This window comes from Gossypium raimondii, chromosome 6, assembly GCF_025698545.1.
Source record: "Gossypium raimondii isolate GPD5lz chromosome 6, ASM2569854v1, whole genome shotgun sequence".
Taxonomy (NCBI): Eukaryota; Viridiplantae; Streptophyta; class Magnoliopsida; order Malvales; family Malvaceae; genus Gossypium; species Gossypium raimondii.
The window spans coordinates 12,239,348-12,266,606 of NC_068570.1; the positions used below are offsets into that span (position 1 = coordinate 12,239,348).

Genomic DNA, 27,259 nt, shown 5'->3' on the forward strand with positions numbered 1-27,259 from the left:
TTACCTGAATCAACAAGAAAGGGTAGGCGACGTCTAGGGGCATCGACAAAGTACTGTAGATTTCCTAAACACATATCAAATTCAGAATGGTCTTCAGAAAGCTTATGCAGGGAAGCTCATGTTGCGATATCTGGGGCACCTGTCGTCATCTTATTTATTTTGAATCTTGGCAAAATTTGCTATCTTGATTAATTTATTCATTTCAAGCTTTGCTCTCAATAAAATTCCATCCTGTCCATTGTGATAATCTTTTTAATCTTATTCAGTTCGTATATTAGCAAAATTTGCTATCTTAATTAACTTATTCATTTCGAGATTTTTTCTCAATAACATTTTCTTTGTCCATTGTGATAATCTTTTTCAAACATTGAAATAACGATTAATGGACTGAATGTTCAAGCAAAAGGAGTTTTGCATATTACTCTAGAAATTTCTAAATAATATAGAAACCTGAAACATGACTGTTGTTTAGAACACACCAAGTTTAAAGTTTGAAATGTTTAATAAGGGAAAGCCTAAATTAAGACTATCCTTTCGGATTTTGTTGTCCAAACATTGATTGAACAAAATGACAAGATATCGTATTGGTGACAAGATATTATTGAGTGATAAGAAGAGAAAGTTCTACAATTACACGTAGAAATTTGGTATGACACCTTGGGAATGGTGTAGGAGACGAAGGAGATTCAGATCCTGTATTCCCGAATTGCAGTGGGAGAGATTTGAAAAGGAGCCAGATCTTATACTCCTAAATTACAGTGGGAGGAAGATGGTTTTGAATTTTATGTCCCAAAATTACAGTGGGCTTAACCTTGAAAATCACAACGGATTGAACTTTGAAGATTACAGTGGGGGCAATCCAATCGAGTAAGAGATGAGCATTACCAACAGGACAAGATAGCATTCTGACGTGTTGGCAATAAAGCCTTATTGAACAATGGGCAATAACGACTCGAACATTGAGGGATCATTTTCATGATATTTTGCATTCATGCATACACATTTAGCTAGAATATTTTGATTCATTTCGGTCATAATCACTAGGCATAAATAGGTTCATAAAATAGATTATACAGGTCATATTCCCCAGAGAATAGATCAATGAAGATAGCAGATTTTGCTTTCCTGTACTGACAGCAAAGCAGATCGAAGACACCAGATCTTGCCTTCCTGTACTGATAGCGAAGCAGATCGAAGATACCATAGTTTGCAGCAGAGTGGATTGAGGTCACAATGGCGAATCTTACTTCCTTAGCGGTGCAGTGGAACAGATTGAAGCTACAACGGCGAATCTTATTTCCCTTGTGGTACAGTGGAACAGATTGAAGCTACAACGATGAATCTTGCTTTCCCGACATTGCAATTAAAAGATTGAGGCCACAACGACGAATCTTACTTTCCTGGCGGTGTAGTGGAATAAATTGAAGCTACAATGGTGAATCTTGCTTCCCCGACATTACAATTAAAAGATCAAGGCCACAACGGCGAATCTTACTTTTCTGGCGGTGCAGCGGAACAGATTGAAGCTACAACGACAAATCTTGCTTAACATTGCAATTAAAAGATTGAGGCCACAACAGCGAATCTTACTTTTCTGGTGAATAGATTGGAGACAGGCTACTAATCCTATCTCTCTGAAGTTGTAGTGGAGCAGATTAAAATGATGAATCCTATACTTCTGAAGTTGTAGTAGATCAAGATTAAACTCTCCCATGACACGTCTTATCTCCCTGACGTTGCAATGGAGCAGACTAAAACCACAAACCTCGCCCCCTTGAAGTTTCTGCGAAGAAGATTGAAGCTACAAGTCCGATCTCTCAGAAGTGTAGTGGAGTGGATCTAAACAACAAGACGTAGTGGACTGGAATGAAGCTACTTGAAAAGAGAAGCATCAAATAAGTGAAGACTCGGCGAGACCGGGCAAAATTGGTCTTTCTTAGTCTTTGCTCTGTTTTTGTTACACGACAACGAGCAAAGAGGGACAGCTGTACAGGCCCAATTTTGTGCTTGGGGCCCATTACCAAACCCCAACCAGCACCCAAAATCCAGCAGACCCAAACAGCACCTAAAACCCAAAGAAAGACCCAATAACCTAGCCCGAAACCTAAAATGGCCCAAATGGCCCAACACAAAAACCCTAACCCTAGGTGCGCCGCACCTAGGGCCTTCTAACTCTTCAGCCGCCGCTCCTCGGACTGGCGCTGTGCAACTTCACCTGCTCCACCAACTCTTCTGACCTGCAATAGAGATTACATACGCAATAGCATGTACAAGAACAGTAGGAAAATAAAAAATAATATTGGTGTAGTAATCGGCTATAAAGAGCCGAATATCATCTTTGTAAGGGATTCGACTTTTCTTTTGAAAAAAACGTTTGAAGAAATAAAAAGCAAAAAAAACTTGAAGGTGATTTCCTTTTTTTTTGGTTTTCAGATTTCCCCTTTTTCTCTATTTTCATTTTTTTCTTTTTTCTGTTTTATGAGTTGTTTCCTTCTTGTTTTCGTTTTTTATTTAACCATATATATGTAAGAATATAAATAAAAATAAAAAGGAAAAGTTTTACCTATTTTTGGCAGCAGTGGAGAGGAAAAACCGAAAGGTTTCTTTCAATTTTTGCCCATTTTTGCCGAGATCTCGGCGTTTCTAACCCCAAATATGAACCCTACTCGAAAAGAGGGACAAAGTGGGCCCTTTTGACTATTTCACCACATGCAGACGCAGTGTTGTCGTTGCCGGCGACCACCACCACGCCAGAGAGTATGTGGCCGGACTTAGGTCGGAAATCGGATTGCCCAAAAGGGCTTGAGAGAATTTTTGAGTTTTTTTTAAGAGAAGTGAGACAAAATGAAGAAATCTGAAAAAAAATTTGATTTTTATATCGCCTAGAAACAACGCTATTTTGGCCTGTTTTATCTGGCCCCAAAACGACGTCATTTTACCCTATAACCCGCGCGTTGACCCGACCCGGCCAGGGGATCCGCACTTTTTTAGCTAAGGGTCTATTTACCCTTTTAGCCCTTCTGTATTTCTCTCATTTTATAATTTGGTCCCTTTTGTTAAATTTCTTTTATTTTTAATTTTGCCCTAGAATTTTATTCTGATTTCATTTGAGTCCTGTAAAGCTTTGCGTTTTGGAGGAGGATATTTTCCCCTTTAGTCCCTCTTTGTTATTCGCGCACTCTATTCGGTCCTTCCCCTTTAATTTATTTGCGATTTGACCCCAAATGTTATTTTTTAATTCAATTTAACCCTCAGCTTGTATTTTGATTATTTTATTATTAAAAATAATAAATTATATTATTATTATTAAAATTATTGTTATTATTATTATATTTTCATTTATATTTACTTATGTAAAATTTAAATATATGTATCTTAAATACTTTTTTACTTCAAATTTTGTTATATGTATATACATACATACATTTTTTTATATATATACATAAATATTTTTTAATTTTTATAAATGTATGTATGTATGTATACGCATACTTATTTATTTTTATATTTTATAACTTATATACATATCTATATATCTATATACATTTTAATTTTTATGAATATATAAATACATACTTATATGTTTTTCTTATATCCTATAATTCATATATATATATATGTACACATATACATACATATTTTTAATTTATATCTATATACATACATATCTCTTTACATTTTTATTTGTATTCATTTTCTTTATTGTTATTTACATGTTCATTATTATTTTGAACGAATGTTTTAATTCTATTCGCTTATTTACTTTCAATTATATGATTGATTTGTCTTTTATATTTATTCATTTCATTTTTTATGATTGTTCATATTTTTCATACTCATATTGTCGAATTCATTATTGTTTTGTTACAGTATTAATGTCGTGTTTTATTCCTACTATTTCGTGATTTTATTCGATGCATAAATTATGATTTTTGAATAAATGACATTTCGTATGTTTAGATTCGATAAGGTCGTACTCTAACTTACTGGGTTTCAATTTTCACGATGAATCTAAATACGCGAGTCTTTTTTCAAACCTAAGCTTTAAATGATCTCGGAAATTAAGAAAGATCAAGTCCTAACTTACTGGGCCTGATCCCTTTCTTTTAAAATCCGAGATAGCTAAATATCTTTTAAATAAGTAAATTTTTGGCATTCATTCGCGCATCGGGAATTCAAGACATGGTGTCCTAACTTACTGGATATAATTCTCTTTCTCGATTAATGTGAAATATGCCCATTTTCCCGAAAATTTTCAAAATTTTAATACAAGGATCGTATTTTTAAAATTCTTCAAAGTTTTCAATTTTCGACATCAAGACATTAGCTAATCAACTAGGTACCAATTTTTGGGCGTTACGAGGGTGCTAATCCTTCCTCGTACGTAACCGACTCCCGAAACCATTTTCTGAGTTTTGTGGACCAAAATCGTTGTTTTAATAAAATCAAATCGTTTATTAAAAACAACCACTTTTCAAGGTGATCCGATCACACCTTATCAAAAAGGATTGGTGGCGACTCCCATTTTAAATTTCGTTTTCAAAATCCAAGTCGACCCCATTTTATAAAAAAAATGGTGTCAACAGTCACTACAGACGTTCTATTTTTACACTTTCTTTCATGCACATGGATATACTTTAATTGTGATTAGACTTGATATAATTCAACTAAGTTCCATAATAAGTTACAAAATATGGGACCAAATAGTAGCGACAAAGGCGACAAAGCCTATACTTTAATTGTGATACTTTAATTGTGAAACTGAGGTTTGCGACACAGCAAGTGGGGCCTCATTTTTTTGTCAAGCTACAATTAAAATGCCTTCCAGGAAAGGGCATCGACAGTAAAAAGTTCCCGACCTAACCTACCTTGCTAACCCTAGCTACCTCCCATTAATATTTCTCAAACATTGTTGTTGCTTGGTGATAGGTCTTAATTAGTGAAGTTAGTTTGTTGTATTATTAGAGCATATAATGTATGTGTATATATCCCTATCATGGCAGTGGGGTTGTGATGGTCCATATTGTGGACTTCTTCTCCAAAGGGAAGATGACATCAGTATAAGATAGTGAAAAGTGGAATATATGAATTAAACCAAAGAAAGACAAAAATTAAGTTCAAAAGCTAGCCTTCTCACTGTCATCAATCAAAGGACTTGTTTTAGGCGTTTAGCCATCATGATTCTTCTTCTTCTCTTCTCTTCTTCTTTCCATGTGTTAAAGCAGCTTTTGAGCTAATGCATCGAAATTAAGAAAGCGGGTTTATAGTTTTGTACTGTTTTCATGCACGTATGCGTGGATATGATTGTTGTAGGTGTGAGAGAGAGATTTTTTGGGGTGCAAAGCAAATGGGTGGGGTGGGGGATGGTGACGTAGTTGGTTTGGACCACGTAATCTTTTTAGGAAGGGTTTGATTGATCCCAATAAAGATTTGGAGTATCTCACAAGTCACAAAAGTTCACCCCTTTCCCCCACCCTACCATATGTATTTTTGTGAGGACCTTTGGGTTTGAGGTGGCATGGCGGCCTCAGCCTCAACCTAACCCACATAATTCATGATTCATACTTCTTCATTCATGCTAGTCTTCCTCACCCACACTCTTGATACTTGAATTGAAACCCACGTTTGGTTTCTTCTCTCTTTCTGTGTGTATAGGCTGATAGTGTTCATCATGAAGAAGCATATATTGACTTTTGAAGCTCGTTGCGGGTGTTTTCCACGACACACATGTATATATTTTTGTAATAAAAAACTCATTAAAGGAATCTGACTTCCCCCTTCCCCACTATTGGAAAAAAGCTCACTTAATGAATGCTAAAACCAGTGTGTAGCATACATGTCAACATTCCAACTTACTGTCCAACACATTCAATAAATTTTCTTCAACGCTGGAAAAGAAAAGAAAAAGAGAGTAGATTTTTTTATATAATTTCCATACCCTTTCACTTTCTACTCTCTAATATGTTTAAATTTGATATTTAATTTATATACTTTAATTTCTAACATAATTTGATTATTAATGTTATTAATTAGTCTAAATAATTAATAATATTTATTTTTAATTAAAAATTACATAATTATATATAATTTGAATACCTTAATAGTCTTAAAAGAGCCTTCGTATTCTTTTTTTACATTATAAGATAACGTCATTTCAATTTTGACACCTAGACTATATTGAAACTTGAGAATTAATATATATACTTTAATTTTCGACATAATTTGGTCTCTTTATTTTATAGTGTCATTAATTAATATAAATAGTTAATATTGTTAACTATTTCAATCAAAATGTTGGCATCATTTTTCTCAAGAACACTATTTCAACAATTTTTTATCATGATGTTTCCAATGAGTGTTTTTAACGGAAAAAAAAAATCCTAATCACTGTTTTCAACATTATTTTTATTCTTATATGACTATTAGGTGAATTTGTTTTTAAAAAAATTCAAAAGGTTACACCAAAGAATTTTAATGATGGTAACAACTAGACCTAAATTTTTAAATTTGAAAAATAGAGAACTGTGGAGTGTGCCTTTCATTTCGTTCGAAATAGAGTTGATGTCGTGACGAGAAAGAGCCGACGTCTCATTGACACGACACATGTTGTCTCGAAAAGAAGAATCCATCGTCTCGACGATGCGACAAATGATGTCTCAAAGAGCCGATAGCTACGTCACAACGTGGCAACGTGTATCCTACTAAATTGAGTTTCTTTTCCTAGTTAAACCCTACTATCTTTTCCTAGTCGAACTCTAATAACTTTAGGGATATTCTAATTAGATTAGTCACGAATTTTAGCCTATAAATAGGGTTTTAGCAACCCTAGAGAGCTTGATTCAATAAAAAATTTAAGAGAGTTTGTGAGAATTTCAGGAGAACTTTGTATTTTTTTAGGTTCGAGATTATTTTTGTTTCTCCATCTTGTACTTTTTTTTCGATATTTTCTGTTTTAGTGAAGTTTTCTTTACCCGTGGTTTTTAATCCTTTTTGAAGGGGTTTTTCCACATAAATATTTGTGTCCAATTTTCTCATTTTTTGTTCTTGTTCGTTGCATGATTTAGGTTTAACCCAACAAATTAGTATTAGATCAAGGTTCAGTTTCCGCATTCAACTCGCTCAAAGATGGCAATGAAGTACAATATCGAGAAGTTTGATGGGATCACAATTTTTAGTTTGTGGCAAGTTCGAATGATGAAAATTATGATACAGAATGGTCTGAAAAAGGTCATTATAGGGAAAAAGCCCGCGGATGCAAATCAAACAAAATGAGAGGAACTTGATGAGTAAGCATTGTCAACAATTCAGTTGTGCCTCATGAACAATGTGTTGTTAGAGATGCTTATAGAGAAAATGAAACAACTTTATGGAGAAAATTAGAAGCACTTTACATGACAAAGTCTCTCACAAATAGCTGTTTTAAAACAACGATTATACACGTTCCGTATGGCCAAATGTGAGTTTATTAGGGCTCACATCAGTGAATTTGTTACTCTCCTAAATAACCTGAAGAATGTTGAGGACAACATGGATGATAAAGATGAGGCTATGATATTGCTTTGTTCTTTCCCCCATTCATACAAAACTTTTAAGGAAGGAAGACCATATTTGCCTTTTATAGAAATCTTTGTACAGCTCAAAGTAGTCTCCTCGTCAATGGTATAAGAAGTTTGATTCCTTCATGTCAAGCATCGGTTTTGTACGAAGTAAGTATGATAATTGTGTATACTTGCATCGTCTTGATGATGGATCATTTATATATTATTTCTTTATGTTGATGATATGTTAATTGTGATTAAGGATCCATTTGAAATTGATTAACTTAAAACCATGCTAGACTCTAACTTCAAGATGAAGGATCTTGGTGAAGGCAAGAAAATTTTAGAGATGAGAATTTTGAGGGATAGACACTCCAGGAAGCTATTTCTATCACAACAGAGATACATCAAAAGAATTCTTGAACATTTTAGAATGCAAGATTCTAAACCAGTTAGTACTCCCTTAGCTGCACACTTTAGACTTTCGGCTTCAGAATTAACACAAACCGAAGATGAAGAAAGGTACATGTCATCGGTTCCTTATTCCAATGCAGTCAAAAGTTTAATGTAGGCAATGGTTTGTACTCATCCTGATATTTCACATGCTGTTAGTGTAGTAGGTAGATACATGGCCAAACCAAACAAATTACATTGGCAAGTTGTTAAGGGGATTCTTAGATGTTTGAGGGGGATATCTCACAGGTTATCTGGTCGCCTTCAACAATTGCACACTGTGGCATTATCAACTACAGAAGTAGAATATTTGGCTATCACAGAGGCTTTGAAAGAGGTCATTTGGTTAAGAGGTTTATTTAGAGAGCTAGTTGATAAAAATGAAAAGGCTGTTGTATATTGCGATAGTCAAAGTGTCATACATCTCACCAAAGATCAGATGAATCACGAAAGAACAAAGCACATAGACATTTAGTATCACTTTGTTTAGGAAGTGGTTGCTCAAGGGATGCTCAAATTCATAAAATCGGCATAAAAAACAACCCAGCAAACATGATAATTTTTAGTCTTCCAATCTCCAAGTTCAAGCACTACTTAGACTTGGTAAGTATCTGAAAAAGATCAAGTTAGGCCCATAACAAGGCTCGACAAAGAAGGCATCTCAAAAATACGAGTCAAGGTGGAGATTTGTAGAGTGTGCCTCGTATTTCGTCCGAAACAGAGTCGACGTCATGACGAGGAAGAGCCGACGTCCTGACAAAGTGACACACGAAGTCTCGACAAGAAGAACCCGTCATCCCAATGATGTGGCAAGTAGTGTCCTGACGAGCATATAGTGATGTCACGATGTGGCACATGTTCCCTACTAAACTGGGTTTCTTATCCTAGTTAAATTCTGGTATCTTTTCCTCGTTGAACTCTAATAACTCTAAGGATTTCTCATCATATTAGTCATAAATTTTAGCCTATAAATAGAGATTTTAGCAACCCTAGCGAGTTTGATTCAATAAAAAAATTAAGAGAGAGTTTGTGGGAATTTCGGGAGAAATTTGTACTTTTTTGGGTTCGTGATTATTTTTGTTTCTCCATATTGTACTCCTCTTTCGGTATTTTTTGTTTTAGTGAAGTTTTATTTGCCTGTGGTATTGTATCCTCTTCGGATGAGTTTTTTCATGTAAATATTTGTGTCAAATTTTCTCGTTTTTTGTTCTTTTTCATTGCATAATTTGGGTTTAACTCAACAAGAACTATATTTCTTAAAAGTGAAAGTAAAGGGACTAATATCCAAATAATGTTACATGTCTACGTGCTCATGTTTATGTTTGCCATTTGATGGTATAAATTATAACATCTTTTCAAAATCTATGATGAATTTTAAGAGGAGATTTGAATAACTATTTTTTTTCAAAATTCCATTTAAAGATTGTCCAAAAAAGTATTTCATTTAAAAATGTGATATTTCAAAATTTCTCATAATTTTATTTTATTTAATACGCATGGTCTCACTTAAAATAAAAAAATAAACTTTAAAAAAATATTTTATTTGTCGATTGAGTCTTAGCTGGATTGGCACGAGCATTGTTGCCAATGCATAATAACGTGGGTTTGAGTGCGCTAAAGCGCATTATTCTCTTATTTATGGGTTGGGGAGAGGCGATAGGTAGTTCTGAATATTGTGTCAAAAAGAGCATGATTAGAACCTATAATGAGATTATTTAAAAAAATATTTTTATTTAATTATAATTTATAATTTTCAAATTTATATTATTAAAAATATTTATAATTTTTTACAAATCTAATGATATCCATATTAAAATTTTTATATTGTCTATTTTAATATCATTATTTTTATAATTAGTTTTTAATTTGTAAAACTTCAATAACCTAATGTTTTATAAAATACTTATTATTTCAAACAAAGCAATTACAATTGTTAACATTTTAAATTGATAAATTATAAATTGTTGGCATTTTACAAATCTCTATAATTTAAAAAATTTCATCTAAACAAACTTGTTTATGGGTATAATATGAATGTTCATATAATCCCTTGCCCACAATGAGTGAAAAAATAATAGAAGAAGAAATAAAATATTAAGTAATCATTGTTTAAGGGGAGAAATTTTTAATATTAATGTTTAAGTAAATATATATAATGTTAAAAGTAGTTGGCAATTGTTCAATTTGTAAAGCTTCATACACACGAAGAGGAACATGAATTGGTGATTAAAACTTTTGAGGAAATGTGGTAAATGACACAATAATTAAAACGGTTTGGTATCAATTGTCTACTTCTACTATCTTAGTTCTTTACAACTAAGGATTTCTTAAATCCACTTATATCAAGCCTTTTAAGACAATTTTTAACCTTTACAACATTATCCTTTGAATAGATAAAATAGAGTCATTTTCCCTTAAGGTTTTCTAGCCAAAACCAAGTAAACCTAAAAAAATTTGAGAAATGAGTAATAAGAAAGATTGCCTCTCAAAGGCTGATTTACAAGCTCACTCATTTACAACACTTGAAAATTTTAAAGAGAATGAATACCCCAAGTGTGTAAAAGAAAAGTATGAGAATTACAAGTGAAAGACTGGATTTTTGCACAATAGAATTTATGAACTTGTTTCTTTTCTTCTCCTTAGTGTTCTTCAGTCCTATTTATACCCTCTCATTGATTTCTAATCGTTTGGAGTTGTTAGAGGGGAAATTGAGCAGTTGGAGACATTAACTTGGATACTAAATCCAATTATAAGTGCCTATATATCAATATGTAGCCTTTAAGGTCCAATACCCTACTAAAAAAAGATGATTGTTAGACCTATAAGTACCATACCTTATAGGATATGATTTGATACCTTATCTTTTGGGGTTTGATACAATTCAATTGGGGTCCAATACCTTTGAAGATAATAACACAATTTTTGCTCCCAAGTTCTGAACCATACAGGGCTCGGGTCCGATACACAGGCATGTGTATCAATACTTACCCTCAAAAGGTCGATACATAACAAGCTAGTAGCATATTGACTTGTTGTGTTTCAATGCCTTTTATAAGGGTATCGAATCACAATCCATGTCAAGTGAAAATTGCTCAAAAGGACTAAAAAGTATTTTTAGGAGCTTTAAAACTTTACAAAAGTCTTTAAAATAAATTTGAAAAATACATGAAAATAATTTTTGAAATAACTTATCAAATTTGATTGAGGAACATTTTATGTCAAAATATTAGAAAATCAAAGCTAACACAATTGATGTGAATTAGTTAGTTAGTTACCAGAGTTAAAAGGGTTAGCTAGTCATCAATATTAATGTATATATATATGTACAACTTCATGTAAGGTGATATGTTTTTCTTTTCAAAGAAAATTAAAACTACATTCCTTTGTCAATTCCACTCCGTTTTTGTTTACCATTGATCATTTTAGCATGTTATCAGTGCCACATTTCTCTCTTTTTTATTCATCTTTTTTGGTTTAGTTCTTGGGCTTGAATTTTGTTTCTTCTATCCTTTCATCCATTGTTTTTTTTTTGTTTTAAAATTGGTTTCTTAATTTCTTGACAAGTTTTGTATCATGGTAAAGAATCAAGATTCCATGTCTACTGTTGATTTCAATCACCCTTTATATTCATACCTACCTAATATATCTAATGCTCTTTTAGTCTCTTATTAGCTTCTTTAAGAAGCACAATGTGTGGAGTTGCTCTATGTGTATAACTTTATTGGCCAAGAATAAATTAGACTTTACTTATGGCACTTATAAGAAGGATACTTTTGCTTTAGCTTTTTGTTCTTAATGGGAAATATGTAATGCTATTGTGTTGTCTTGGATTTTAATCATTTTATTAAAAAAGTTATCTGCTAGTATAGTTCTTGCTTTGAGCCATAAATGGTTTGGCAAGATCTTAAAGAATGATATGATAGGGTAAATAGATCTTATGTGTATTTTCTTCATTGAGAAATTGCCTTTCATACTCAATGTACTTCAGCTATCTCTGTGTATTTCATGAGATTAATACTACCTTGGGATGAATATGATGTTTTAGTTCCCTTTTCATTTTGTGATTGTGAAGTGTCTAGAAAAAAATACTCAGTAATGATTCAACCATGGTTGTTTTCATTATTTATGGGTTTAAATGAAACAATAATACTCTATTGTTCTAAGTCAAATATTGTTAATGCAACCATTGCCATCCACAAATCAAAAATATTTTATGCCTATACAAGAAAAGGCCCAACATCAACATTCTTTAGGATCAATTATGGTTTTAGAGCCTACAACCTTATATTCTTCAAAATGTACAACTAGTTACTTACAAGAAGAAATTCACTAAAGTATGTGTCCACTATAAAATTAAAGGCCGTAAGAAGGAGAATTGTTATAAGCCTAATTGGATATCCTTTTGATTTTAAGTTTACAAAAAGAAGAGTTCCAAATTAGCCGTATGTTTCTAACAATTTCACAACAACATGCTTCACTGACAACAATATGGGTTCAAATCATCAGGTGGCAATGTTTACTTAAGTACAATATCAATAGATTTTGGGGTTATTGCATAAAGATTCTATAACTGAAGTTGCTACAAATTTAACAGTTAAATGGATCTTAAACATTAGAGCTACTAATCATATGATATCTGACTTTTGGTGCTTGGAGTCTCTAGTTGTATGTATTTCTAATTTAGCTTTTGTACAATTTCTAATGGTAAATACACCTAATTACCCATATTGGTTCCTACTTTATATCACTGGACAAAAAGCTTAACAATGTTTTTTTCCCTTTATATAAATTACAATCTAAATTTAATTTCTCAGCTAACTTGATATTTCAATCTTTTTGTGTCATTCTATTCCAATTTTTGTTTGTTATAAGATCTTTGCAATGGAAGGATGAAGGGGACTGGTAGGGAGCAAAATGATCTTTACATTTTATTATCATAACATAAACATCTGAATCCTTCAACTTCACTGATTTCTTCTTCTTGTAATTATAAACAATTCATCTTCATTGTGGCATGCTTGACTTGGACATGTTAGAGTATGCCCAAAGATCAATCATGAGATGGTTGTAATAACATACTTGATTTATCATGTTTATTAATATAAGACGTTACCATTGTGATTTCAGTTTCTTTTCTGTGTGTATAAATAAACTGTTTTATAATAATGTCCTGAGAATAATATGATTATTCTTAAAAGTTCCTTAGTCAAGTATTATTGTTGGATAGGACAACGATAATGCATTAAGACTAACATGTAGTTGATTGATGATAAAGAGTTGTCATTGATATGGAATGTCAAAATCAATGCATGAATATGTGTGTTAGAGAACAACATATTGGACTGACCCGTTATGAGTATGTTTCTTGGATTATTATGTAATTGTCACAACATTACTCATAGTGATTAATATGTATATGATCCTCAGACTTGAGATCATCATAATCCCAACATCGTGAGTTGTATATTTTGATACGATCAAACGCATAATCAGAATCGGTTGTTCTATAAAGGCTGATGTTGGATATACCACGATCTATGTAGAGGGCTATGGTTGATCGAGATAGGATAAGCCTCTCCTACATAATGGGAGTAATATCTTAGGCCACTTGATTAAGTGAGACTAGAAATGCATGGCCATGCTCAAATAAGTTGATATGAGATGTCATACTTATTTGTATATCATAGTCTACTTAAGATATCAAGGAACATGGAATGGACTATGCAAGTGTGACTATTCCATGACTTGTGTCCAATCCGGAGATAAAGGACTTAAGGATTATTGCATAAAAGGTTAATTATAAAAGGTTATGTCGAATCATGATTTCTTGTGACTTAGGTAGCAATGATGCATTGCTACATGCCACTCATTGTTTGTAACATTGGAATCGTTCTAGTATTACTGCTAACGTTACAGGAACCTACAGGGTCACACCCTATAGTTGAAATGAACGAAATAAAACATAATTAGTATTGTGTTTGGTTGTCACATGAATTAAATTAATTATAGAATTAATTTAATTGGGTAATCAAATATCGAACACATTATATGTACAAGGTTGTTGTACACATGACGAGAATATGATTTTTTGGTTCGTATTTAAATAAATATATGGTTTACCGAAATTATATTATAATTAATGTAATTATAATTTTCGATTTAAAATATTATTATATTTATTTAATTTCTAAAACCCTAAAAAAATAGATATATAAGAATCCCAGTTTTCCTTTGACTGGGTCTAGCCGGTTTTCTTTTGACTGGGTCTAGCAGCCGTCAAAGAAAATTCTTTTCAAAACTATTTTGGGGATTCCTTCCGTTCATAACCAACTGGGTGGATTACGTAGAGGCCGGGGTCAGATAGATTGCGGCTAGGTTCGACAGCAGATCAGACTACTCGTTGTTAAGGTGTCGCTGTCTACTCAGAATAAACATTCGGTAATTTCGTAACCTTTATCACCCCGATTCGTTCCTCACACATGGATCCGTGGTTAGGGTCGTCGATTTTTAATTTTTTCGCTGCGCCTTAGGGGTGTCGGCGATCCAACAGGACACACGTTTTTGTCAACTTTGAATAAAATGTCTCACTTACGTTTTAAAGATTGGAACAGTGATCATATTACTCAATGTCAAGTTTGTCCTTTTACAAAGGAATCTAGATAAACCTTTTCACATGGTAATTGTAGAGTTAATTAACCTTTTTCTCTTATTCACACTGATATTTGGGGGACATATAGAATTTCTATACATAGAGGTCAAAGGTTTTTTCAACCATAATAGATGACCATACTTGAGTAGCTTGGAATTATCTCCTTAGACTTTAAAGTAATGCTATTATATGTCTTAAACAAAACATCACTATGGTACAAACTCAACTTTCAGCTTGTGTGCAGATTATTCAAAGTGATAACTGCTATGAGGTTTTCAATTTCGAGTGTGACTTTTACTATATATCTTTAGGTATTATTCACCAAAGTTCCTGCTCACATACTCTTCAACAAAATAGGGTAGCTAAGGTTTTGAGCAGGAGTTTGAAGCGCCAAAGTTGCTTCCATGCAATATTTAGATCCTCAAAGGCGGAAGAAGATTGAATCCTTTTAGAGATGTAATTATTCAATGAGAATTAAAACTACATTCTCTTCTTCAATTCCTAACTTGTTTCTATTCATGGTTGATCATTTTATTGTGAAAATTGTATTTAAAAAAATGTAAAATATAAATAATATATGAGATTTTTTTATCGGGAAGGACCAGACTTGGTTCAATCAACAACTAGAGCTCTCATTTGGACTTAGATAGCACATATTTAAATCCTATCATCTTTTGCCCCATCTTCCCAATATTGTCGAAGGTTTAACCTCACAACTTGGTCCCAATAAAGACTTAAGAAACACTAATTATTTACCATTACATCAATGGCTAGTTGACAATTATACATGATAAGTTAACATGGAGGCTACTTAAATACTAGACGAGTCCAAAAAGGGAAAAATGCATAAGTTAAGCAGATAGTTTTTTAAAAGTAAAATAATTATATGACTTTATTAATTTATTATTTTAAATTTAAAATTATTTGTGTGTGTTTTAGTTGAGTTTTGTCATTTGAAAATGGTACTAACTCAATTAAGAGCTTTTACTCAAGATTAAAATACATTACACCTAAGATGTGGGTGACAAAAAATCATATAAGAAAATATTTATGAAGTATTTACTAAAACAATATTTAAAAAATTAAAATTAGTATTTGTTAAAAACAAATGTTAGTTTTATTTCAAAGAGAGATTTTTTTATAAAGGTGGGTTTGTTTAAAAGTGGTTTAAGTTATTTTAATTATATCATATAAAATATTAAGGGTTAATGTATGTTTTGATCCTTAAACTTCATTGCTTGTACTTAGTTGGTACCTAATTTTTTGGGGTAAACATTAATACTATACATGAACTTTGATTCAATGTGCAATGTTCATACATGAACTTTGATTTTGTGTAATTTTAACGACCATATTATTATTGTTGTATAAAGTAATTGACAACCACATTTTATGGTTGTCAAAACAAGTTTTTGGTAGTGACATACAGTTGTTGCACAATGAAATACGTAACCAATTAAAATGTTATCACAAAATAATATTTGACAACCATTATATACTATTACATAAAAAATTTAACATCTAAATTTACCCTGTTGCAAATTTTAATTTGCAAAGAATATATTGTTGTTACATAATAGTTTTTGCAACTGAAATATTTTTGTTGTGTTAAAGATATTGTAACCTATTTTATGGCAACTAATACATATTTAGAAAAAAAATCAGGTGGATGGCTTGGTCAAACACCTCCTTATGCCATAGTCAACATTGGGTCAACAGTTAATGAGAAGCTGACATGTGTTTGTGTGGTGAAGGGGAATAACACAACGGAAATATTTGGAAACGACAAAAATTGTTGCAATATAAATAGTTAAAAACAAGTTTCTAATTTGTGAAGCCGTATACCTTAAACAACAAGGTATATACAACGACCTAGTAATGACTTTTTGTTGTTACAATAAAATTCCCATCTTCAAAATAGCCATTAACTTTGCTTTATTTTTGCTCAGATCTCTTTTACTTATCCCTCACTTTTTTTCTATACACTGAATACATCATTCATTTCTTATTTGTTCTTGTTTTAGGGCTAGTTTAGTATTGCTTTTAAAAAGTACTTTTAAAAAGTGTTAGTGGAAAAATGCTTTTGAGAAGTATTTTTTAAAAGTTTGGTTTAAGATCCGAATGTTTAGCATTGCTGTCAAAAAGTACTTTTAAGAAATGAAATGTCCATTTTAGACATGGTATTATCAAGTAACAAATATGTATTTAAATAATACTCAAATTAGTTAATATGATTATATTTTAGTAAGAATATAAAAATAATTTATTATAACTTGTTAATATTTTAATATATGGAATATAAATTTTAAATATTTTAAGCAATAAATATTAATTATTTATAAAATTTAATTAGAATATATAAACTATATTTTAAATAATTAAATATAACCATTAAATATTTTTAATTAGATATTAACACATTTGTATTATTTTAAAAATACTTTTGGTTATGAATATCTTATTAAGTGGATGTCCATCATGATCAAGATAAAACTTTAATGTACTTTAAATTCTAATAGTTATTAGAATTAGATCTTTACTTCTTTTATACTTCTTATGCCTATAAATAGAGACTTTGATGAAGCATTGTAATAATTCATTTTATCAATAAAGTACAGTCTTTATTGCTTTCATATTTTCTTTATTCTTTATTCTCCCCATCTCTCTTTATTTTATAACACGTTATCAGCACGATGATTCTCTATTTTTTTTCAAAATCTTTCGAAGTCATCCTACAGATCAAATTCTTTTTCACCTTAAACTTTCACCTTTACAACTTCATCTTCGGGATGTTGAAAGATTCAATCTCAAAATGGATTGTGGTTCTTATTCTCGATCTTTGATTTATAATTGTACAAGCATGGGTAAAGAATAGATTTGCCAAGGTGATGACGATGATGTTTAAGATCTTTAGGTATATTTTACTATATTTTATTTATTATATCATATTTATTATAATTGAAGACTAATCATGACAACATGAATAGATATATTCTAATTTAAAATCCACACATATTTGCGATGGTGATTATGAAATAAAGAGTCAATTGGAACATTTATAAATTCGTCCTAGTAAATCTATTACATTCCTCGAAGTGAATGTAAACATAAAGAAAATAAAATATATACTCATGAACCACTAAAAGTGGGAACATGGTAATAAATAAGAGAACAATGAAAGTTCTCAAGATAACTTTTCAAAGGGTAAAGATAACTTATGTTATCAATGTGATATGAAAATTATTGGCCACATATGTGGCGTATGCCCAAATATTTTGTTTCATTAATATTCTTTGAGGAATGATATGAGAATGTAGTAATCTATCATTATAGATAGAAAATATTTATCTTATTTGGTATGAAATAAACAAATATTATTCTAATATTTGATAGTACAAAATTAGTTGAAAGCTCCAAAAGAGCTAATATATCACTATCTAAAAAGACAAAATTTGTGATGGTTAACGATTATTTTTAAAATATATTTATAATGGATCTCATATTAAGATTGTGAATGAGGAAAATATTATATTTCATATAAATAAAAAATGATTGAATTGTTAATTTATATTTATTTTATAATATTTGTGATCTTCTTTTGTCATCATCCCCATTAAAGGGTTGAAAGTAAAAATATTTGACTATGAAAAATTTACTTATGAGTAATAGTATATGATAATTTTATCTAAAGCTTATTATGGTTGGATGCACCTAAAGTTGTAAGTTTTTTTAAAAACTGTGAGTATACTCTACAGTATTCAGAATAAGTTCTCAATTAAAATTACATGATAAAATATTACTGATGAGAACTTGCAAGAGAGAACTTATGTATGAAAAGTCATTGGTTATGTACCTGTTGTACACCTGAAAAATAAGATCCACTCTCAAAGTTTGCTATTAATGGATTTTTGGGCATTTGAAGATTTTGGCATATTCCTTGAAGCGAATATTGCATATAATTATTTGGAAATTATATTTATTGACTTGGTGGCATTATAGACTTCACATTGATTTAGACATTTCCAATAGTAAATGTCATAATAGTACTTATATGTGGATACAAATTAATAGGAATGATAATAAAATTATCAATTGGTTACAATTTAGTACAATTGAAACACATGTTAAAGTAAACCAGAAGTTTACTAATACAAATGCGTTTACTACTTGGCGTGACTAGTTAGACCATCTTGGATTGTATATGATGTGAAAATTAATTGAGAAATCATATGGACATCCATTAAAGAAATTAAAGAACCAGAAGATTCTTTAATTTAAGAATTCTCATTTGTTGCTTGTTCTGAATAAAAATTGGTTCTTAGAAACTCACTAGCTAAAGTTGAGATTTAATGTCTAGCATTTCTGAAATAAATATGGGCTCATTCATCCACCATGTGGATGGTTTTGATATTAGAAGATTTTGGTAGATGCATCTACAAAATAATCACATGCGTTATCAACTTGCAACCCATTGTTTGCGAGATTGCTTGTTTAAATGATTAATTTCAGATTATGCAACTAAAACAATTCAGCTTGCTAATGTTGGTGAGTTTACATCCCAAGTTTTCAATGATTATTGCATGTTAATTGGGATAAAAGTTGAACATCCTGTAGCTCATGTTCACACACAAAATGATTTAGCTGAATTGTTTATCAAATGCCTCCAACTAATAGTTAAATCATTACTTATGAGAACAAAACTTTCTATTTCAGCATGAGATTTTGTTGATTTACGTGTTGTAAGCATCAAGCTAATAAGTTATAAATATTCCACATTACAATTGGTTTTTGATCAAGAGCTCAATATTTCTCATCTTTAAATTTTTGTGCGTATATGTTCCAATTGCTCCACCACAACGCACAAAGATGAGTGAATCCTAAAAAAAAGTTGGGAATATATATTAATTACAAGTTTCTTTGTGATTACAATTTTGATTCAATAGTTTTCCCAACATTAAGGGGAGAGAAATAATAACTTGTAATGAGTTAGGGGGAGAATAATTTGAACCAGAAGTTTAATAAGGATAACTCATTACAAGTTAACTGATAGATGTATTTACAAAATTAATGAGAATAACCAAGTGTTATATACCATCTAATATTTTAATTTGAATCACAGTCATAGTAGGACAATCAGTTAGAATAAATAATAGATTGATCAGTTCCAAAGATGAAAATTCTTCTAGATGGCCATATAGTGGAGATGAGTGCTCTAGAAGAGACCCAAGACATAACTAATAAGTAAACTACAGAAGAGATTCAGGTGCCTGAAATTGAAGATTAAAACAATGAAAATAAGAAATCTCGATAAGTTATGTCAATTCGAGAAAATGTGGAACCGAATAATAAAAGTGGTTGACAATGATTTTGCATGCATTATTATTATCAAAATAATAAATAAAAGGAGGATCTTGAATAAATCTATTGAGAAATATAAATATGGAATAAATTGATCAAAATAGGAAGATTCAACTCAAGTACAATTAAATTCGTGGAGTTTTTGGACCAGTAGTCCAAATATCTAAAGGTAAAAAGCCAGTGAAGGTGCAATTGAAGTAGTTTTGCAAAAGCGAAATAAAAATATGAATTTTTTCGCTAAGTTTTGGCATTGATTATGAAAAGATATAATATTCTTTTGTGGTGGATGCAATAACCTTTAGATATATTATCAAATTGACAATTCATAAAAGATTTAACTTATGTCTAATGGTTATTGTTACAACCTTTTATGAATCACTATATAGTAAAGTTTATATTAAAATCCTTGAAGGATTTAGGATGCTAGAAGCATATTGAAATTCTCGAGAAATCATTCATTTATATGAATTGAAATAAGTTGAACATCGTGGTAAATTTGACTTAATGAATAGTAGTTGAAGGAGGATTATAAAATGATCCAAAATACCTATTTATGTTTTTATAAAAGAATCATGATTAAAGTTTGTTATGATTATTGTTGAAACTCCTGAAGAGATCAAAATATATTTTCCCCAAATTTCCCTTACTCATGACTTTTAAAAGAATGGTAATATCAATGCTTAGCAATACATTCAAATAGTCATTTGCAAAAATAGTATTCAAGATTGAATACATAGAATATGAGAAAGTATGTGATATTTTCATGAGGGAGAGTAAATACGCGTTGTACTCTTTTCCCTTAACCGAGTTTTTGTCCCATTGGGTTTTCCTAGAAATATTTTTAAAGAGGCAGCATTTTATGCGTATTATAGATTGTGTACTCTTTTTCCTTCATTAGGTTTTTATCCCAGAGGGTTTTTCCTAATAAGGTTTTAATGAGGCACGTTATCTATCAATGGACATCCAAGGGGAAGTGTTATGAATATGTTATTAAGTGGATATCCATCATGATCAAGATAAAGTTTAGGTATACTTAAAATTCTAATAGTTATTAGAATTAGATCTCTACTTCTTCTATACTTCTTATGCCTATAAATATAAACTCTGATGAAGTATTGCAATCATCCCTTTTGGTCAATAAATTACATTCTCTATTCCTTTCCTATTTTCTTTGTTCTTTATTCTCTCCATCTCTCTTTATTTTATAACATGTTATCAGCACGATGAGTCTCTATTTTTTCAAAATCTTTCGAAGCCGTCCCACAAATCAAATTCCTTTTCACTTTAAACTTCCACCCTTACAACTTCATCTTCAGAATGTTGAAAGATTCAATCTCAAAATGGATGCCTCCAACTAATAGCTAAATCATTACTTATGAGAACAAAACTTTCTATTTCAGCATGAGATTGTATTGATTTACATGTTGTATGCATCAAGCCAATAAATTATAAATACTCCCCATTACAATTGATTTTTGGTCAAGAGCCAAATATTTCCCATCTTACAATTTTTGGATGTGCAGTATATGTTCCAATTGCTCCACCACAATGCACAAAGATGAGTGAATCCTCAAAAAAAGTTGGGAATATATATTAATTACAAGTTTCTTTATATTATTATATGTTTTGAATGTATTTGATATTCAATTATGACATGATTTGTGATTACAATTTTGATTTGATAGTTTTCTCGACATTAGGGGGAGAGAAGTAATAACTTGTAATGAGTTAGGGGGAGAGTAATTTGAACCAAAAGTTCAAGAAGGATAACTCATTACAAGTTAATTGTTAGATGTATTTACAAACTTAATGAGAATATCCAAGTTTTATATACCATCTAATATTTTAATTTTAATCAAAGTCCCAGTAGGACAATCAGTTAGAATAAATAATAGATTGATCAGTTCCAAAGATAAAAATTCTTTTAGATGGTCATATAGTGGAAGCGGGTGCTCTAGAAGAGACCCAAGACATAACTACTAAGTAAAACTCCAAAAGAGATTCAGGTACCTGAAACTGAATTTTAAAATAATGAAAATAAGAGATCTTGATAAGTTATGTCAATTCGAGAAAATGTGGAACCGAATAATAAAAGTGGTCAACAATGATTGTGCATGCAATGTTATTATTAAAATAATGAAATAAAAGGAAGATTTTGAATAAATCTATTGAGAAATATACACATTGAATAAATTGATCAAAAGAGGAGGACGCAACTCAAGTACAATTAAATTCATGAAATTTTAGTACCAGTAGTCCAAATATCTAAATGTATAAAACAGTAAGGGTGCAAATGAAGTGGTTTTGCAAAAACGGAATAAAAAAATGTAGTTTTTCGCTAAGTACTGATATTGATTATGAAAAATAGAATATTCTTTTGTGGTGGATGCAATAACCTTTAGATATATTATTTTGACAATTCATAAAATATTTAACTTGCATCTAATGGTTGTTGTTACAACCTTTATAAATCACTATTTAGTAAAGTTTATATTAAAATCCTTGAAGGATTGAGAAAACTAGAAGCATATTGAAATTCTTGGGAAATTATTCATTTATATGAATTGAAATAATTGAACATATGTGGTAAATTTGACTTAGCCAATAGTAGTTGAAAGAGGATTATTAAATGATCTAAAATACCTATTTGTATTTTTATAAAAGGATCATGATTAAAGTTTGCTATGATTATTGTTGAAACTCTGAAGAGATCAAAATATATTTCCCCAAAATTTTCTCTCACTCATGATTTTCAAAACAATGATGATATAAATGTTTAGTAATACATTCATAGTCATTTGAAAAACAAGTATTCAAGATTGAATACGTAGAATATGAGAAAGTATGTGATGTTTTCATGAGGGGGAGTAAATACACATTGTACTCTTTTTCCCTTAATCGAGGTTTTGTCCCATTGGGTTTTCCTGATAAGGTTTTTAATAAGGCAACAAATTATGCGTATTATAGATTATGTACTCTTTTTCCTTCATTAGGTTTTTATCCCACATTTTTTTTTCTAATAAGGTTTTAACGAGACACATTATCTACCACTGGGCATCCAAGGGGGAGTGTTATGAATACATTATTAAGTGGATGTCTATCATGATCAAGATAAAGTTTTAATGTACTTTAAATTCTAATAGTTATTAGAATTAGATCTCTACTTCTTTTATACTTCTTATGCCTATAAATAGAGACTCCGGTGAAGCATTGTAATCATCCCTTTTATCAATAAAGTACATTCTCTATTGCTTTCATATTTTCTTTATTCTTTATTCTCTCCACCTCTCTTTATTTTATAATATTTTTTATTTTTAATTAATGATTTTAACACATTTGTAATTAAGCACCAAGAAAAAAAAATGGAAAGTACCATGTTGTTGAAGGGGTAAAAAAGTAATTAAGCACCAAAAGTGTTTTTGGTAGAGGAAAAGCTAAAAATTTTAGCTTCTCATTTTTAAAAGTATTTTTCAAAAGCCAGAAATTTTAGCCAAAAGTAGCTTATTTAGCACAATTTTTTTTTATAAAAAGCATTTTTCAAGCCAAAAGTGCTTTTTTAAGCAATACTAAACAAGTCTTTAATAATTGTTATTATAATGTCATGATATTTTTTCTTCTTTGAGATTTTGTGAAATATTGATATGTTAGTATTTGATTTTATATACTTTGATATTTGTGCAATTAAATTTTTATAAAAATTAAAATATATAAAATTAATAAAAAACATTTTATGATGAATTTGCACAAAAAGATCATGTTTTTTTACGTGAAATAATCTTTTATAATTTTTAATAAATTTATATATATTTAAAATATTATTTATTAACATTGGTCACGTGTCATTATTTCACCTATCATGTGTCAATGTATTATTGGTTGTTAGTGTCACACCATCACATTCTAATGGCCTTATAATAAAGATATCAAAGTGTGTGATGGATTCCAAGTTTAAAGACCAACTAGATACAAGTGACCAAATTTAATGAATAATATCTATTACTTTTAAAAAAAAGTATTTAAATTTTTCGATTAAATTAATATCATCACATCAAACTCATACAATAATACCTCTATAAAATAATACTCTTGGGACCGAAAAATTATTATTTTATCGAGATTATTAATTTATCGATAAATAAATATTTTATTACTTTATCGATAAATTAATATTTATTAATTTAGAGAATATTTCATACTTTATGCATGGTTTTTTATTATCAAAATCCAATATGCATGTATGTCCAATGAATCAAAATTAATTGGTTCATGTAACAAAAAAAAAGAGTTAATTGATTGGTTCATGTAACCAAAAGAAAAAAAAGTTAATAGTTTCAAAATTCAATACATATATATTCATTGGATAGATTAAAATTTTGTTATAAATAGACACATGTATGTATCAAAATATTGTAATTCATATAATCTTTTCCTCCATGGCTTCCCATTTGAAAGGTGTAAAAAAGTCTACATTGACAGATGAGATGAGAAAAACATTATGTGCGTACAAAAATGAGCATCCCTCTTCAAGTCAAAAAGATTTGCAACAGTGGGTTCAACAAACATTTGATCTCTCTGTCAGCCAATCAACAATATCAAATACTCTTAAAAGATCATCTGAATATTTGTCAAAAGATATAAATAATAGCAATGTTAAAATGCACAAATTAGCCAAATATCTCAAATTAGAGAAGGTATTGTATGAGTGGTTTCTCCAATATCAAGAGAAAGTAAACATGACTGAAGAAATTATTCAAACTAAAACAAAAGAGTTTCTGCAGAAAATGTATGGTGATGCAAATTCCGAATTTAACTTCTTAATTGGTTGGCTAGAATGGTTCAAGGTAAGACATGGGATTAAGTCTTATAGAAGATTTGGTGAAAGTGGTTCAGTTGTTATGGAGAATATTGAAGATGCTTTACCTCAAATAAGAGCTAAATTGAAAAATTTTGATTGGAAGGATATCTATAATAATATGGATGAAACAAGCATATTTTATCGTTTGCAAGCAGATCATTTACTGGCTACAAAGCAATTAGAATGACGAAAAAAGGATAAGGAAAAACTTACTGTTGTGGTTTGTTACAATAGGGATGGTTCAGATAAAGTGCCTCTTTGGGTTGTTGGTAAGTTTGCTAATCCTAAATGCTTTAAACATGTGAATATTGACAATCTTAACTGTCATTATTGAGCCAACAAAAAAACATGGATGACTGGATTACTATTTTCAAAATTTTGTTCGCTGGTTTGATGCTAGAATGATTGGTAGAGAGGTGTTGCTTATAGTAGACAATTACCCAACCCATCCCAAGGTTACTGAAGGCTTGAGAAACGTTGAATTATTCTTTTTGCCTCCAAATTCAACATAAAAAATTCAACCATGTGATGCTGGAATTATTAGAGCAGTTAAGATTTATTATCCGCATTGTTTTTATTCTAGCATCTTGGAAGGTTACGAGACAGGAGAAATAAATCCTGAAAAGATTAATGTATTGGATGCATCCATTTTATTAATGCTACTTGAAATATTGATGTGAAGCCTACAACTATTGCGAATTGTTTCTGACAGTGCAAAATTCGATCCGAGGAGGATATGCCTCTCGAAAAAAAGTTGGTGATGTTGAAGGCATTCATAAATTAAAAGAAGTAATTTCTGATTTACATTATAGAAATGTCATGGATGTTGAGCAGATTTTAAATTATTCAAGTGAAAATGAATCTTTGATGGAGTCACATACGGATGAAGAAATTATTCAAGGAGTAATGGATGTGACAATTGATGACGAGCAAGATCGAGATGACAGTAGTGTTTTACCACATGTTTCTCCAAAAGAGGCTTTTCTAGCTGTGGATACCTTGAAGAATTATTTAATACAACACGAGAACAATATACTAGATTTGGTTTATACCCTTCTAAAAGTTAAAAGATGAAATTGCATTTGATTCACATGCAAAGAAGTAGTTAACTATAGATGAATATTTTAGCAAAGAATAAAGTTGAAAAAAAATAAGAGTTGTTTAGGAAGCACTTTAGTTTTATGTATTGTATATAAAATTTTCAGTATATTTAATAAATTATTATTTTATATTTTCATTGAGCCCGTAAGGATTTTTCTAAAACTATTGTCTTATGCATTTAACGAGATTATTATTTTATCCCTTGACCAAGTCGGGACGGGAAAAACTATTAATTTATCAAATATTCATTTATCGAGGTTTTACTGTACAATAATTATATGTATAGATACATAGCAAAAAAGAAAAAGAAAAAAAAGGCAGGATAAAGTGTTTGTCAGCAGTTTAATATATTTATTCCAAATTTCAGCATACTTCATAGTCGTCTTCTTCTGTTAGGTATAAAAACCTAACTATAACTGTGTAATGGCATGTGAAATAGGCAAGCTTAGTTGTTTTCATGATGTTAATGTCTCTTCAAAACTTATTAAAAACATTGATCTTAATTCTTACATTTGGGTGGTTGTTTTTGGTTTTTTTTTTTTTAAAGTTAGCAATGACATTTAATATTTTGGACAATACATGAATGTTAGAAAACATCACGATCTTAAATAACAATAATAATAATTAGAATTCATATTTGAGTGTTGAAATTTGGGTGTGATTTGTTATTCCTCATGGATCAGGTATATCTTTAGGTCAAAGATTTCCCTTTGAATCTATGTATGTTTTTTTTGGTTAAGTAGAGTGATCTAATTCCTCAATTCCTTTGAACCATTCGAATCTAGGACTTACTTTTTTATTTACTTTAATTAAATTCTCAGTAACATGACTTGTTGGGAAAAAAAAAAGTAAATGAGAAATGCTTTAAACGTATATATATATTAGCCTTGATTCCACGAAACCTCTTGAAAGAGTAAATAATATATTCTAAATTGGGATTAAAAACAAGCGAGCTTCTAGGGTTTCATTGGATTGCAAATTTGAAATAGGTGGGTGATATTTGTGAAAAGTGAGTTCAACTAATGTTGACAAGTAAGGCAGTGAGTTTGTATTATGGTCCCAAAATGGCTTTATTTGTTTTCCAATGTCCATATGTTACCTAAGATACAAACCAACCAACCACAAACTCATGTAAATATAGGGAAATTTTGGTTTCTCATTAAAACTCTTCCAGTTTGGCAAATATGAAACCTCCAGTGGAAACATGAAAAATGCCTTTGATTCATAAGACTTCTCCCCAAAAAAAAAAAATAAATAAAAAATCTTGAAGAATCCTTTTGATGATTACCTAATTTTGACCAATCT

At 30.5% G+C, this 27,259-nt stretch overlaps 1 protein-coding gene across 1 annotated transcript; it reads left to right on the plus strand.

The window, feature by feature from the left end:
• The first annotated feature begins 24,431 nt into the window (after nt 1–24,431).
• Nucleotides 24,432–25,040, plus strand: LOC105771761 (CENP-B homolog protein 1-like). The gene has a single exon (XM_052631975.1). The coding sequence runs from the start codon at nt 24,432–24,434 to the stop codon at nt 25,038–25,040; it is 609 nt and encodes a 202-aa protein (XP_052487935.1).
• The last annotated feature ends 2,219 nt before the right edge of the window (nt 25,041–27,259 follow it).